The sequence below is a fragment of the Arachis hypogaea genome, chromosome 2 (genome assembly GCF_003086295.3).
Source record: "Arachis hypogaea cultivar Tifrunner chromosome 2, arahy.Tifrunner.gnm2.J5K5, whole genome shotgun sequence".
In the NCBI taxonomy this organism is placed as follows: Eukaryota; Viridiplantae; Streptophyta; class Magnoliopsida; order Fabales; family Fabaceae; genus Arachis; species Arachis hypogaea.
This window is the reverse complement of record NC_092037.1, coordinates 16,762,414-16,777,730: the sequence shown is the minus strand read 5'-3', so window position 1 is coordinate 16,777,730 and position 15,317 is coordinate 16,762,414. Positions and strand designations below refer to the sequence as shown.

Sequence of the window (15,317 nt, the reverse complement as noted above, 5' to 3'; positions counted from 1 at the left end):
GTTTGGTTCGGATGACCTCGATAAAAAACCGAACCAAACCGAACCGCAAACACCCCTAGCGCCCAACTCCACCAAAATTCCAAGTAATGGGCGCCAAAACTCCAATTGCACTTTTCACTCCCAACAATCCAAAGAGTTTCAAAGCCCATCGCTAAGTACACCAAGCCCACCGCCAAATGCCTAACCAACTCCTAGGAAGTTTCAATTTAAGTCAAGATTCAAGATTTAAATGATTAGTTAGCAACAACCTCTTCTAGAAAGATACGATTTGGTTGTTAGGATTTAGATTAGATTAAATTTAAATTTAAATAAGTTATATTTCTCTTTAAAAGATAATATTAGTTTTTAAATTTCAGTTAGGTAGGAAGTTAGATATAAATAAATAAACAAGGTTCACAAAATAGAGATCATCTTTGACCAAATATCTCCTTCTTTAATTTTAGTTATTTTCTTTTCTATCATGAGTAATTAAACCTCTCTTGTTAAATGTTAGGAGCTCTATTTTATTTTCATAGATTAGTAATTCAAGTGTCTTCTTTATTTTGATTCATGTTTTTCTACTTTTTCAGGATTAAGTTTCGTTCTTCATATTTAATGGTTAGAAGTATTAGAAAATATTCTAATTTTGTCTTGGATTCCATTATTACTTTAGAAAATTTAATATTGAAATTAGCTCTAAACTCTTTGTCATGATTTTTAACTTGACTAGGAATAGTATTTTGAAAATTGTGTGGCTTTAAATAAAAAACGTTCTTCATCTTTTCTCTTAATTAATTGACCAAGAAATTGACGATTAATTAAGTTAAGAAAAATTAAATTGTCAAGGAATTAGAATTTGATTATAAATAATTTGTTGTGAAAAGATTTTTATTTGAGTCAAAATAAGGAAACACAAGCATCGGGCAGGTCGGCCAGGTCTTTCCTTGTTGTTCTGTTTCCGCCACGAGAAAGACGCACAGAAGAGGTATGCCCAGCATGCGAAGGATCCATAGTGTGTCTGTTGTCTTGGTAAGGAACTTTATGAGATTTCCCCTATTGTATTGAATCAACAAAAAAAACTGGTAAGTGTTTTCTAAGAATATAACATCTCCGAAACCTTTAACATTCCCTATCCTTAATTACTTCCTAATTCTCTAAGGTAGTATTTGGTAGAGAGATAGAGATTGAAAAACTGAGATTGAGAGACTGAAATAAATCTCAGTATTCTATTTGGTACAAAGTGGGAGATAGAAATTGAAACAAGAATGAAACTCTAATTTAATTTGTACAAAGGGTAAAATTGAAATTAATTAATTGAAATGAGAATATTTTAGGTATAAAATGTTATTAAAATTTTAGTCTCCGTCTCTAAAAATTCCAGTCTCCTGTGTCCCCACTTTTTAGAGGTACTAAAATTTTGAGGACAGAGACAGAAATTTCAGTACTAGTCTCTGAGTCAAGAAACATGATACAGGGTCTCCGTCTCTCAGTCTCTATTCCAGTACCTCAAAACAAATGCTACCTAAGCCTTCTCTCGTTCTCTCAATTCTCCTCTTCACTGTTCTTGCTTCTAATTCAAGATCCACAACCCTCTTGCCAATGTTTGATTGACCTAATTAGAGATTTAATTAGATATTGCTTGCTTTAATCCGTTAATCATCGTTAGGGGTGGCAAAACGGGATGAACCCATCGGGCTAGGATTTGGAGCCCGCCAAATTAAAAAAATTCGCCAAACCCGCACCGCCAAATTGGCGCGTTTTGGCGGGGCGGGGCAGGCCGGTCCGCCGGTCCGAATATTTTTATTTTTCTTTTTTTTATTAAATAAAAAAGTGATTACTATTATAAAATTAATAATTATACAATTTTCAAACACTTTTTTTTGTTTTTGTTTTTATTCTTCTTTTAGTTATTAACTTTATTTATCTTATTTTACAATTTTGCATATTTGTTCAAATTATGTGACTTATTTTTCAAAATAAAGATAGTTCTATTGACAAATATTATTTTGAACAATTTTATTGAAGTTAAAAATTAAAAAAAAAGATAGTGAAAAAAATTATATTATAATTTGACTATTTTTTATTTTTATTTAATTTTTTAATTACTATATTTTAGTTCATTTTAATGAGTGTTATTTAAAAAAAAAGTCAAGCGGGCTAACTCACCGACCCACCAATCCGCCATAAAGTGGGGGCAGGCTAGCATTTTGAACCCATTTTAGTTGGCGGGACGGGTCGGCCCGCCCCGTTTATGGAACGGCCTAGGCGGGGCGAGGCGAGTTGGGGCAAACTTGCCACCCGTAATCATCGTGAGAACGACATTCACTCACCATAGTATTACTTGATGTAATTTGGTCAACTTGTCAATAATACAAGCATATCAATTTTGGTTCAATAGTGTACTTTACATAAAAGTGTATTTGAAACTATTTTTAAAATCAATTTCATTTCGTTCGAAATGAAATGAACTAAAATGAGGTATATTTAAATTTATGTAAAATAAAAAATAAGTTGATTTAAATATTTATATAATAATTTAATTTTTATTTATCCCATAGTTTTTCATCACCACTAATAAACACCCCAAAACTGCTACCTCAAACTTGATCTTAATTGTAAATTTCATATATTTAAAAATCAAATCAATTCTTAAATTTTATCTATTCCAAATATAAGATTTGATTTACAAATTAAATTATTTCCAGTTATTTGAATTTTCAAAGACACCCTAAAGAAATACAAGAAATACTTTAGTAAAGAAAATTGATCATCAATGTAATATCAGAGAGAGCTGATGTAAACAGTATGTTCAATTATGTCCATGCTACTTTAAAGGTTATGTTGATTAGAACGAAGAATGTCGGATATTGATCACTAATTTTCTCAATATATTGAGTATCTATGAAGGATTAAACAAATAAGAATATAAAACAAAATGTACTCTCTAAAATAACAGTTTTGTTAAAAATCGTGTCAATATACATCACTAAAGGAAGAGAAAATTCTTCAGAACAGTTTTGATGAGTTGTGCTTAAATCTTAAGAGTGCTTATTCCCAGCCAGTGGGGGCAACACCTATGGATGCAGGAACGGAAGCCTGTGGAGCTGGAACTGGCTTCCAATCACCTGCAGCTGCGGATACAAAAGAACTTAGATCAAATATATTGCCATCACAGCTTCCGACAGAACTATGGTAAGGCATACCGATTTTCTTGCATATTGAGGGAGAACGATTCAACACAACAACAATCTAGAATTATTTGACTAGAACATATTAGAAGTAAATGCGACAATTATGTTGCATCAAATATAACAGACTAATGGGAGAACAAATACAAAGACTTGATAGATAGAAAATTTCAATAGATAAAATTGAACTTAAATCACGCATGTGACTAACAGATCCAGAGTGGAAACAATTATTCTTACCGGCGTCTGGGGCCAAATTAGCAGGTGCAGCTGCAATGGGTTGTTGAGGAACTGGTTCAGTCCAGGATTGTTCAGCTGTAACAGCCCCCCATTCCCCATCAGCTGCAGGGAAGCCGGCAATGCCAGTAGCACCAAAATCTTGAATGGCATATACTGGGGCAGCTGGTAATTCCTCCTCCTCTTGTTGCTTGGCCTCTTCAGATTCTCTATTGAAGAATAAATCCACCTACACATGAAAAGTCGACATAATTTAGCTAAAGTTCAAAGGAAACAACATAATAAGACTACTATCTTTTGATAAAATATGAAATTTTTTGGGTAATTCAGATGAATAAATAGTTTGGGGTTCAAATTATGCAGATGTTCTAAACTAATTTTTGCTACACGCCTGTCCTAAACACCTTTTAGATTGTTTAGGACAAGCGTGTAACAAAATTGGTTTAGAATATCTGTATAATTTTGAATCCCAAACTATTTTATCATGTGAATTACCCAAATTTTTTACACCTGTATGTACTGCAAGAAAGATTGTTCTAAAAAAGTGCATACCAGATGAGACATTTGCAATGCAGACATTGAGAAGCACACAATAAATCTAAAAGAGCTACAAAATAATAATAGTTCAACCCGTTAAGAGCAAAATTAGTTTACCATCACATCCCACTTAAGCCCTGGACGAATAGTACCCCTCATCTGCAGAACCATCCTTGCTAATAACCAAAACAGACAACCAATACTGTGCTTCCCCTTGTTATTGGCAGGAATGCCAACATCAACATAGCGCATCGGAGAATCAGTGTCGCAGAAGGCAATCGTTGGAATATTTCCAAGAGCACCTTCCTTAATGGGCTGCACATATTTTAAAAAATAAAAAAATAGAAAAGCAAACTCAAAATGAGATAAACTAATAACAGAATTTCAAACTCCCATAAAAACATATTGACAGTTAATTGTGAAACAACATACACCACTACACTCAACACAAGTGAAAAAATAAGTTTCAAACATCTAAAAAAAGTGGCACGTGATGATCAGTCCTTGGATCAGTCAGAATGAGTAAGCGAGGCTCGTTATACGATGTCTGCATCTGATTAGTGAATGTTCCAGGAGTGTGCCTTCCAGCAATTGCATTCGCACCCGTGTATTGGGCAAACTTCAAGACTGCCCTCTGACCATATGGCCTAGCAGACTGAACAATGATGTCGTGAGGGTTCTCGATGGCAACAATAATCCTAGTAGCAAGTTGGAGGTTCTCCCATGTCTTGCCAAGGTTAATTATGTAAATACCTGGGGACAAGGAATACGAAAAATCAACCAAGCCATAAAAATATTTTCCTATTGCAAAGGGAAGCATCGGAAAGATTAAAGGCGTGTATATGTTTCATAAATTTTGGGACAGAAGTTGCTTTTTCATCAGAAACTCATTGGTAAAATTATGATAATAAGCTGTTTTGAAAACAATGTGATAATGCAAGTACACATATTCATGTCAAAATCCTTATTAATAATTAAATTGACCCTTTCAATCAATAGCACAAACTAAATCGAGAACAATTGACAAACACTAGTCTATAACAAACTAATAAAAATGTCTCCCAAAAAAAGAACCCTACACACGAAAAGATAAATAGAAGAAAAAATGATAAACCCATTGAAGAGCAAGGAGTATCTAGACCCCAAAGAAACTACACAAATATGTGTTCTTCATTAGATTTCAAGAACTAAACTAGTCGTATAACCCCAAAGAAAATATCAAAAGAAGCGTGGGTTACAATCATTGCAGCGCTTGAAAACGTAGCGTTCCATCTGGAAGTTGCAGTTTTTGCCTTCGAGATGAACCTCAGCTACGAGCATCATTTGGATGTCTTGCTCCTTCCGCGAGAGCTGGTGCGACACTTCAGCGGTTGTGGCGGCGGAAGTGGCCATCGTTGGGGAGGAAAGTTGGTCTCTTGAGAGATTCGTAGCAATACCCTAGAACCCTAAACCCTAGAACCCAAAGACTCTAGAACCCTAAGACCCTAGAATCCCTAAGACCCTAGAACCCCTAAGACCCTAGAACCTTAAACCCTAAACCCTAACCCCTAAACCATAACCCCTAACCCCAAACCCCTAAACCCTAAACCCTAAACCCCTAAACCCTAACCCCTAAACATAACCCCTAAATCCCAAACCATAACCCCCAAATCCCTAAACCCTAAACCCCAAACCCCTAACCCCTAAGCCCTAACCCCTAAGCCCTAAACCCTAACCCCTAACCCCTAAACCCTAAGCTATAAGCCCTAAGCTCTAAGCCCTACACCCTACACCCTACACCCCAAACCCCAAATCCCAAACCCTCAACCCTCAACCCCCAACCCCCAAGCCCTAACCCCAAGCCCCAAGCCCCAAGCCCCAACCCCCAACCTCTAAGCCCTAATCCCTAAGCTCTAAGCCCTAAGCCTTACACCCTACACCCTACACCTTACACCCTACACCCTAAATCATAACCCCTAACCCCTAAACTCTAACCCCTAAACCCCTAACCCTTAACCCCTAACCCCTAACCCCTAACCCCTAAGCCGTAAGCCCTAACCCTTAACCCCTAACCCCTAAGCCCTAAGCCCAAAGCCCAAAGCCCTAAGCCCTACACCCTAACCCTACACCCCAAACTCCAAACTCCAAATCCCAAACCCTCAACCCTCAACCCCCAACCCCAACCCTTAACCCCCAACCCCCAACCCCAAGCCCCAAGCCCCAAGCCCCAACCCCAAACCCGCCCTAAGCCCTAACCCTAAAGCTCTAAGCCTTACACCCTACACCCTACACCCTACACCTTACGCCCTAAACCCTAAGCCCTAACCCCTAGCCCCTAAACCCCCCAAATCCCTAAACCCCAAACCCTAAACCCCAAACATCTAACCCCTAAGCCCTAACCCCTAACCCCTAAGCCCTAAACCCTAAGCCCTAAACCCTAAGCCCTAACCCCTAATCACAAAATAAGATCATGAAACAAAATGTACTCTCTAAAATAACAGTTTTGTTTAAAAATCGTGTCAATATACATCACTAAAGGAAGAGAAAATTCTTCAGAACAGTTTTAATGAGTTGTGCTTAAATCTTAAGAGTGCTTATTCCCAGCCAGTGGGGGCAACACCTCCGGGTGCAGGAACGGAAGCCTGTGGAGCTGGAACTGGCTCCCAATCACCTGCAGCTGCGGATACAAAAGAACTTAGGTCAAATATATTGCCATCACAGTTTCCGACAGAACTATGCTAAGGCGTACCGATTTTCTTGCATATTGAGGGAGAACGATTCAACACAACAACAATCCAGAATTATTTGACTAGAACATATTAGAAGCAAATGCGACAATTATGTTGCATCAAATTTAACAGACTAATGGGAGAACAAATACAAAGACTTATTAGACAGAAAATTTCAATAGATAAAATTGAAATTAAATCACGCAAGTGACTAACAGATCCAGAGTGGAAACAATTATTCTTACCGGCGTCTGGGGCCTAGTTAGCAGGTGCAGCTACAATGGGTTGTTGAGGAACTGATTCAGTCCAGGATTGTTCAGCTGTAACAGCCCCCTATTCTCCATCAGCTGCAGGAAAGCCCACAATGCCAGTAGCACCAAAATCTTGAATGGCATATACTGGGGCAGCTGGTAATTCCTCCTCCTCTTGTTGCTTGGCCTCTTCAGGTTCTCTATAGAAGAATAAATCCACCTACACAAGAAAAGTCGACATAATTTAGCTAAAGTTCAAAGGAAATAACATAATAAGACTGCTATATTTTGATAAAATATGAAATTTTTTAGGTAATTCAGATGAATAAATAGTTTGGGGTTCAAATATGCAGATGTTCTAAACTAATTTTTGCTACATTCCTGTCCTAAACACCTTTTAGATTGTTTAGAACAGGCATGTAACAAAATTGGTTTAGAACATCTGTATAATTTTGAACCCCAAACTATTTTATCATGTGAATTACCCAAATTTTTTACACCTGTATGTACTGCAAGAAAGATTGTTCTAAAAAAGTGCATACCAGATGAAATATTTGCAATGCAGACATTGAGCAACACACAATAAATCTAAAAGAGCTCCAAATAATAATAGTTCAACCCGTTAAGAGCAAAATTAGTTTACCATCACATCCCACTTAAGCCCTGGACGAATAGTACCCCTTATCTGCAGAACCATCCTTGCTAATAACCAAAACAAGCAACCAATACTGTGCTTCCCCTTGTTATTGGCAGGAATGGTAACATCAACATAGCGCATCGGAGAATCAGTGTCGCAGAAGGCAATCGTTGGAATATTTCCAAGAGCACCTTCCTTAATGCGCTGCACATATTTTAAAAAATAAAAAAATAGAAAAGCAAACTCAAAATGAGATAAACTAATAACAGAATTTCAAACTCCCATAAAAACATATTGACAGTTAATTGTGAAACAACATACACCACTACACTCAACACAAGTGAAAAAATAAGTTTCAAACATCTAAAAAAAGTGGCACGTGATGATCAGTCCTTGGATCAGTCAGAATGAGTAAGCGAGGCTCGTTATACGATGTCTGCATCTGATTAGTGAATGTTCCAGGAGTGTGCCTTCCAGCAATTGCATTCGCACCCGTGTATTGGGCAAACTTCAAGACTGCCCTCTGACCATATGGCCTAGCAGACTGAACAATGATGTCGTGAGGGTTCTCGATGGCAACAATAATCCTAGTAGCAAGTTGGAGGTTCTCCCATGTCTTGCCAAGGTTAATTATGTAAATACCTGGGGACAAGGAATACGAAAAATCAACCAAGCCATAAAAATATTTTCCTATTGCAAAGGGAAGCATCGGAAAGATTAAAGGCGTGTATATGTTTCATAAATTTTGGGACAGAAGTTGCTTTTTCATCAGAAACTCATTGGTAAAATTATGATAATAAGCTGTTTTGAAAACAATGTGATAATGCAAGTACACATATTCATGTCAAAATCCTTATTAATAATTAAATTGACCCTTTCAATCAATAGCACAAACTAAATCGAGAACAATTGACAAACACTAGTCTATAACAAACTAATAAAAATGTCTCCCAAAAAAAGAACCCTACACACGAAAAGATAAATAGAAGAAAAAATGATAAACCCATTGAAGAGCAAGGAGTATCTAGACCCCAAAGAAACTACACAAATATGTGTTCTTCATTAGATTTCAAGAATTAAACTAGTCGTATAACCCCAAAGAAAATATCAATAGAAGCGTGGGTTACAATCATTGCAGCGCTTGAAAACGTAGCGTTCCATCTGGACGTCGCAGTTTTTGCCTTCGAGATGAACCTCAGCTACGAGCATCATTTGGATGTCTTGCTCCTTCCGCGAGAGCTGGTGCGACACTTCAGCGGTTGTGGCGACGGAAGTGGCCATCGTTGGGGAGGAAAGTTGGTCTCTTGAGAGATTCGTAGCAATACCCTAGAATCCTAAACCCTAGAACCCAAAGACTCTAGAACCCTAAGACCCTAGAATCCCTAAGACCCTAGAACCCCTAAGACCCTAGAACCTTAAACCCTAAACCCTAACCCCTAAACCATAACCACTAACCCCAAACCCCTAAACCCTAAACCCTAAACCCCTAAACCCTAACCCCTAAACATAACCCCTAAACCCCAAACCATAACCCCCAAATCCCTAAACCCTAAACCCTAAACCCCAAACCCCTAACCCCTAAGCCCTAAACCCTAACCCCTAACCCCTAAACCCTAAGCTATAAGCCCTAAGCTCTAAGCCCTACACCCTACACCCTACACCCCAAACCCCAAATCCCAAACCCTCAACCCTCAACCCCCAACCCCCAACCCCTAACCCTAAGCCCCAAGCCCCAAGCCCCAACCCCCAACCTCTAAGCCCTAATCCCTAAGCTCTAAGCCCTAAGCCTTACACCCTACACCCTACACCTTACACCCTACACCCTAAATCATAACCCCTAACCCCTAAACCCTAACCCCTAAACCCCTAACCCTTAACCCCTAACCCCTAACCCCTAACCCCTAAGCCGTAAGCCCTAACCCTTAACCCCTAACCCCTAAGCCCTAAGCCCAAAGCCCAAAGCCCTAAGCCCTACACCCTAACCCTACACCCCAAACTCCAAACTCCAAATCCCAAACCCTCAACCCTCAACCCCCAACCCCCAACCCTTAACCCCCAACCCCCAACCCCAAGCCCCAAGCCCCAAGCCCCAACCCCAAACCCGCCCTAAGCCCTAACCCTAAAGCTCTAAGCCTTACACCCTACACCCTACACCCTACACCTTACGCCCTAAACCCTAAGCCCTAACCCCTAGCCCCTAAACCCCCCAAATCCCTAAACCCCAAACCCTAAACCCCAAACATCTAACCCCTAAGCCCTAACCCCTAACCCCTAAACCCTAAGCCCTAAACCCTAAGCCCTAAACCCTAAGCCCTAACCCCTAATCACAAAATAAGATCATGAAACAAAATGTACTCTCTAAAATAACAGTTTTGTTTAAAAATCGTGTCAATATACATCACTAAAGGAAGAGAAAATTCTTCAGAACAGTTTTGATGAGTTGTGCTTAAATCTTAAGAGTGCTTATTCCCAGCCAGTGGGGGCAACACCTCCGGGTGCAGGAACGGAAGCCTGTGGAGCTGGAACTGGCTCTCAATCACCTGCAGCTGCGGATACAAAAGAACTTAGGTCAAATATATTGCCATCACAGTTTCCGACAGAACTATGCTAAGGCGTACCGATTTTCTTGCATATTGAGGGAGAACGATTCAACACAACAACAATCCAGAATTATTTGACTAGAACATATTAGAAGCAAATGCGACAATTATGTTGCATCAAATTTAACAGACTAATGGGAGAACAAATACAAAGACTTATTAGACATAAAATTTCAATAGATAAAATTGAAATTAAATCACGCAAGTGACTAACAGATCCAGAGTGGAAACAATTATTCTTACCGGCGTCTGGGGCCTAGTTAGCAGGTGCAGCTACAATGGGTTGTTGAGGAACTGATTCAGTCCAGGATTGTTCAGCTGTAACAGCCCCCTATTCCCCATCAGCTGCAGGAAAGCCCACAATGCCAGTAGCACCAAAATCTTGAATGGCATATACTGGGGCAGCTGGTAATTCCTCCTCCTCTTGTTGCTTGGCCTCTTCAGGTTCTCTATAGAAGAATAAATCCACCTACACAAGAAAAGTCGACATAATTTAGCTAAAGTTCAAAGGAAATAACATAATAAGACTGCTATATTTTGATAAAATATGAAATTTTTTAGGTAATTCAGATGAATAAATAGTTTGGGGTTCAAATATGCAGATGTTCTAAACTAATTTTTGCTACATTCCTGTCCTAAACACCTTTTAGATTGTTTAGAACAGGCATGTAACAAAATTGGTTTAGAACATCTGTATAATTTTGAACCCCAAACTATTTTATCATGTGAATTACCCAAATTTTTTACACCTGTATGTACTGCAAGAAAGATTGTTCTAAAAAAGTGCATACCAGATGAAATATTTGCAATGCAGACATTGAGCAACACACAATAAATCTAAAAGAGCTACAAAATAATAATAGTTCAACCCGTTAAGAGCAAAATTAGTTTACCATCACATCCCACTTAAGCCCTGGACGAATAGTACCCCTTATCTGCAGAACCATCCTTGCTAATAACCAAAACAAGCAACCAATACTGTGCTTCCCCTTGTTATTGGCAGGAATGGTAACATCAACATAGCGCATCGGAGAATCAGTGTCGCAGAAGGCAATCGTTGGAATATTTCCAAGAGCACCTTCCTTAATGCGCTGCACATATTTTAAAAAATAAAAAAATAGAAAAGCAAACTCAAAATGAGATAAACTAATAACAGAATTTCAAACTCCCATAAAAACATATTGACAGTTAATTGTGAAACAACATACACCACTACACTCAACACAAGTGAAAAAATAAGTTTCAAACATCTAAAAAAAGTGGCACGTGATGATCAGTCCTTGGATCAGTCAGAATGAGTAAGCGAGGCTCGTTATACGATGTCTGCATCTGATTAGTGAATGTTCCAGGAGTGTGCCTTCCAGCAATTGCATTCGCACCCGTGTATTGGGCAAACTTCAAGACTGCCCTCTGACCATATGGCCTAGCAGACTGAACAATGATGTCCTGAGGGTTCTCGATGGCAACAATAATCCTAGCAGTAAGTTTGAGGTTCTCCCATGTCTTGCCAAGGTTAATTATGTAAATACCTGGGGACAAGGAATACAAAAAATCAACCAAGCCATATAAATATTTTCCTACTGCCAAGGGAAGCATCGGAAAGATTAAATGCGTGTATATGTTTCATAAATTTTGGGACAGAAGTTACTTTTTCATCAGAAACTCATTGGTAAAATTATGATAATAAGCTGTTTTGAAAACAATGTGATAATGCAAGTACACATATTCATGTCAAAATCCTTATTAATAATTAAATTGACCCTTTCAATCAATAGCACAAACCAAATCGAGAACAATTGACAAACACTAGTCTATAACAAATTAATAAAAATGTCTCCCAAAAAAAGAACCCTACACACAAAAAGATAAATAGAAAAAAAATGCTAAACCCATTGAAGAGCAAGGAGTATCTAGACCCCAAATAAACTACACAAATATGTGTTCTTCATTAGATTTCAAGAACTAAACTAGTCATATAACCCCAAAGAAAATATCAAAAGAAGCGTGGGTTACTATCATTGCGGCGCTTGAAAACGTAGCTTTCCATCTGGAAGTCGCAGTTTTTGGTTACGAGATGAACCTCAGCTGCGAGCATCATTTGGATGTCTTGCTCCTTCTGCGAGAGCTGGTGCGACACTGCAGCCGTTGTGGCGGCAGAAGTGGCCATCGTTCGGGAGGAGAGTTGGTCTCTTGAGAGATTTGTAGCAATACCCTAGAACCCTAAGACCCTAGAACCTTAAACCCTAAATCCTAAACCTTAAACCCTAAACCCTAAACCATAATCCCTAACACCAAACCCCTAAACCCTAAACCCATAAACCCTAACCCCTAAACCCCAAACCCTAACCCCCAAATCCTAATCCCTAAATCCCTAAACCCCAAACTCTAAACCCCAAACCCTTAACCCCTAACCCCTAACCCCTAAGCCCTAAGCCCTAACCCCTAAACCATAAGCCCTAAGCCCTAAGCTCTAACCCCTAAGCCTTAAGCTCTAACCCCTAAGCCCTAAGCCCTACACCCTACACCCCAAATCCTAAATCCCAAACCCAAAATCCCAAACCCTCAACCCTCAACCCCCAACCCCTAACCTCTAACCCCAAGCCCCAAGCCCCAACCCCCACCCCGCAACCCCCAACCCCCAACCCCTAAGCCCTAACCCCTAAGCCCTAAGCCCTAAACCCTAAGTCCTACACCCTACACCCTACACCCTAACCCCTAACCCCTAACCCCTAAGCCCTACACCTTACACCCTACACCCTACACCCCAAACCCCAAACCCCAAGTCCCAAACCCTCAACCCTCAACCCCCAACCCCCAAGCCCCAAGCCCCAAGCCCCAAGCCCCAAGCCCCAACCCCTTAGCCTTAACCCCTAAGCTCTAAGCCCTAAGCCCTACACCCTACACCCTAAACCATAACCCCTAACCTCTAAACCCCAAAATCCCTAAATCCCAAACCCTAAACCCCAAACCCCTAAGCCCTAACCCCTAACCCCTAAACCCTAAGCCCTAACCCCTAAACCCTAACCCCTAATCACAAAATAAGAACATAAAACAAACTGTACTCTCTAAAATAACAGTTTTGTTAAAAATCGTGTCAATATACATCACTAAAGGAAGAGAAAATTCTTCAGAACAATTTTGATGAGTTGTGCTTAAATCTTAAGAGTGCTTATTCCCAGCCAGTGGGGGCAACACCTCCGGGTGCAGGAACGGAAGCCTGTGGAGCTGGAACTAGCTCCCAATCACCTACAGCTGCGGATACAAAAGAACTTAGGTCAAATATATTGCCATCACAGTTTCTGACAGAACTATGGTAAGGCGTACCGATTTTCTTGCATATTGAGGGAGAACGATTCAACACAACAACAATCCAGAATTATTTGACTAGAACATATTAGAAGCAAATGCGACAATTATGTTGCATCAAATTTAACAGACTAATGGGAGAACAAATACAAAGACTTGATAGACAAAAAAATTTCAATAGATAAAATTGAACTTAAATCACGCATGTGACTAACAGATCCAGAGTGGAAACAATTATTCTTACCGGCGTCTGGGGCCCAGTTAGCAGGTGCAGCTGCAATGGGTTGTTGAGGAACTGGTTCAGTCCAGGATTGTAAAGCTATAACAGCCTGATAAACCACTATTTCATGGTTCATCTTGTGCTTAATTGAGTGGTTTTTATCAACTCTTTACCCATTTATTCATACTAATCGCATGTTTTACGTTTTCCTTCCGAAATTTGTGCTATGATTGAAAACATGCTTCTTTGGCTTTTATTTCCTTTTATTTAATCCTTTCTTATTACCATTAGATGCATTGATACGTGTGTTAAGTGCTTTCAGGAATTACAGGACAGGAATGGCTTAGAGGATGGAAATGAAGCATGCAAAAGTAGAAGGAATACAAAAAGTTGAAGGAACTGAAAAGCTGTCAGCCTGACCCTCTCGCACTAAAACGATCATAACTTGAGCTACAGAGGTTCAAATGATGCGGTTTTACTTGCATTGGAAAGCTAACGTCTGGGGCTTCGATTTGATATATAATTCGCCATAGTGGCCGTACAGAAAGGTGACGTGAACGCGCGCTCCACGCGGATGCGTCGCATCTGCGAATCTCATTCCACGCAAACGCGTGGATGACGCCTCCGCGTTACTTTGCCGCAACCTGTACGGACCAGATTTCACAATCAGCAATTTCTGGGCTGTTTCTAACCCAGTTTTCGGCCCAGAGAACACAAATTAGAGGCTATAAAGTGGGGGAATGCATCCATTCATAATTATGCTTTCATAATACACTTTTTATAGTTTTAGATGTAGTTTTCAGAGAGAGAGGTTCTCTCCTCTCTCTTAGGATTAGGATTTGGATTAGAATTTATTTTAGGATTAGGATTTCTTTTCAGTTCAAGATTATTTCATCTTCATATCAGGTTCAATGTTCCTTTTATTTATTTCCTCAATTTAGTTTATGAATTTCTCTGTTCAACTCAACTTCTTTATTTGGCTACAACTGCCCATGTTACATGTGATATCTTTATTAATTTATGATTTTGAGGTATTTCAGATTTATGATTGCTCTCTTTAATTTATGTTATTGATGCTTTGGCTCTATCCAAATTATTTTCATTCAAGTAGATTCTCTTCCCTTTTGGCTTTAATTGATTAACTGGAAGCTCTTGAGTTATCAACTATTCATGATTGATTGTTATGTCGGTTAATTAACTGGAATTCCACTAACTCTAATCTTTCCTTAGGATTTGGCTAGGACTTGGGAAATCTAACCAATTAGTTCACTTGACTTTCCCTTGCTTACGCAAAAGTTAACTAAGTGGGATTAACTTCCATTCTTATAGGAGTAACTAGGATAGGACTTCCGAATTTTCATATCTTGCCAAGAGTTTATCTTATAGTTAATTATTTATTTTATTTGTCATTTAATTTACTTGTTCCTCACTTTCAAAACCCTAATTTACAAAACCCATAACCAATAATAAGAACATACCTCCCTTCAATTCCTTGAGAAGACGACCCGAGGTTTGAATACTCGGTTATCAATTTTAAAAGGGTTTGTTACTTGTGACAACCAACGTTTGTACGAAGGGATTTTCTGTTAGTTTAGAAGCTATACTTACAACGCGACTATTTTTGTAAAATTCTTTACTAGCAAAAATCCTAACG

General features: G+C 39.1%; 1 protein-coding gene and 2 pseudogenes across 1 annotated transcript; all 3 read right to left on the bottom strand.

Moving 5' to 3' along the window:
- Positions 1-3,027: 3,027 nt before the first annotated feature.
- Positions 3,028-5,333, bottom strand: LOC112722412 (small ribosomal subunit protein uS2-like). Its single transcript, XM_029289914.1, has 5 exons — positions 5,180-5,333; positions 4,432-4,694; positions 4,059-4,256; positions 3,379-3,633; positions 3,028-3,228 (listed from the first exon to the last, which is right to left on the bottom strand). The coding sequence occupies exons 1-5, from the start codon at positions 5,331-5,333 to the stop codon at positions 3,028-3,030; spliced, it is 1,071 nt and encodes a 356-aa protein (XP_029145747.1).
- A 1,181-nt stretch (positions 5,334-6,514) lies between these two features.
- Positions 6,515-8,818, bottom strand: LOC112722403 (small ribosomal subunit protein uS2-like; annotated as a pseudogene).
- A 1,172-nt stretch (positions 8,819-9,990) lies between these two features.
- On the bottom strand, positions 9,991-12,304 carry LOC112722394 (small ribosomal subunit protein uS2-like; annotated as a pseudogene).
- Positions 12,305-15,317: the final 3,013 nt, after the last annotated feature.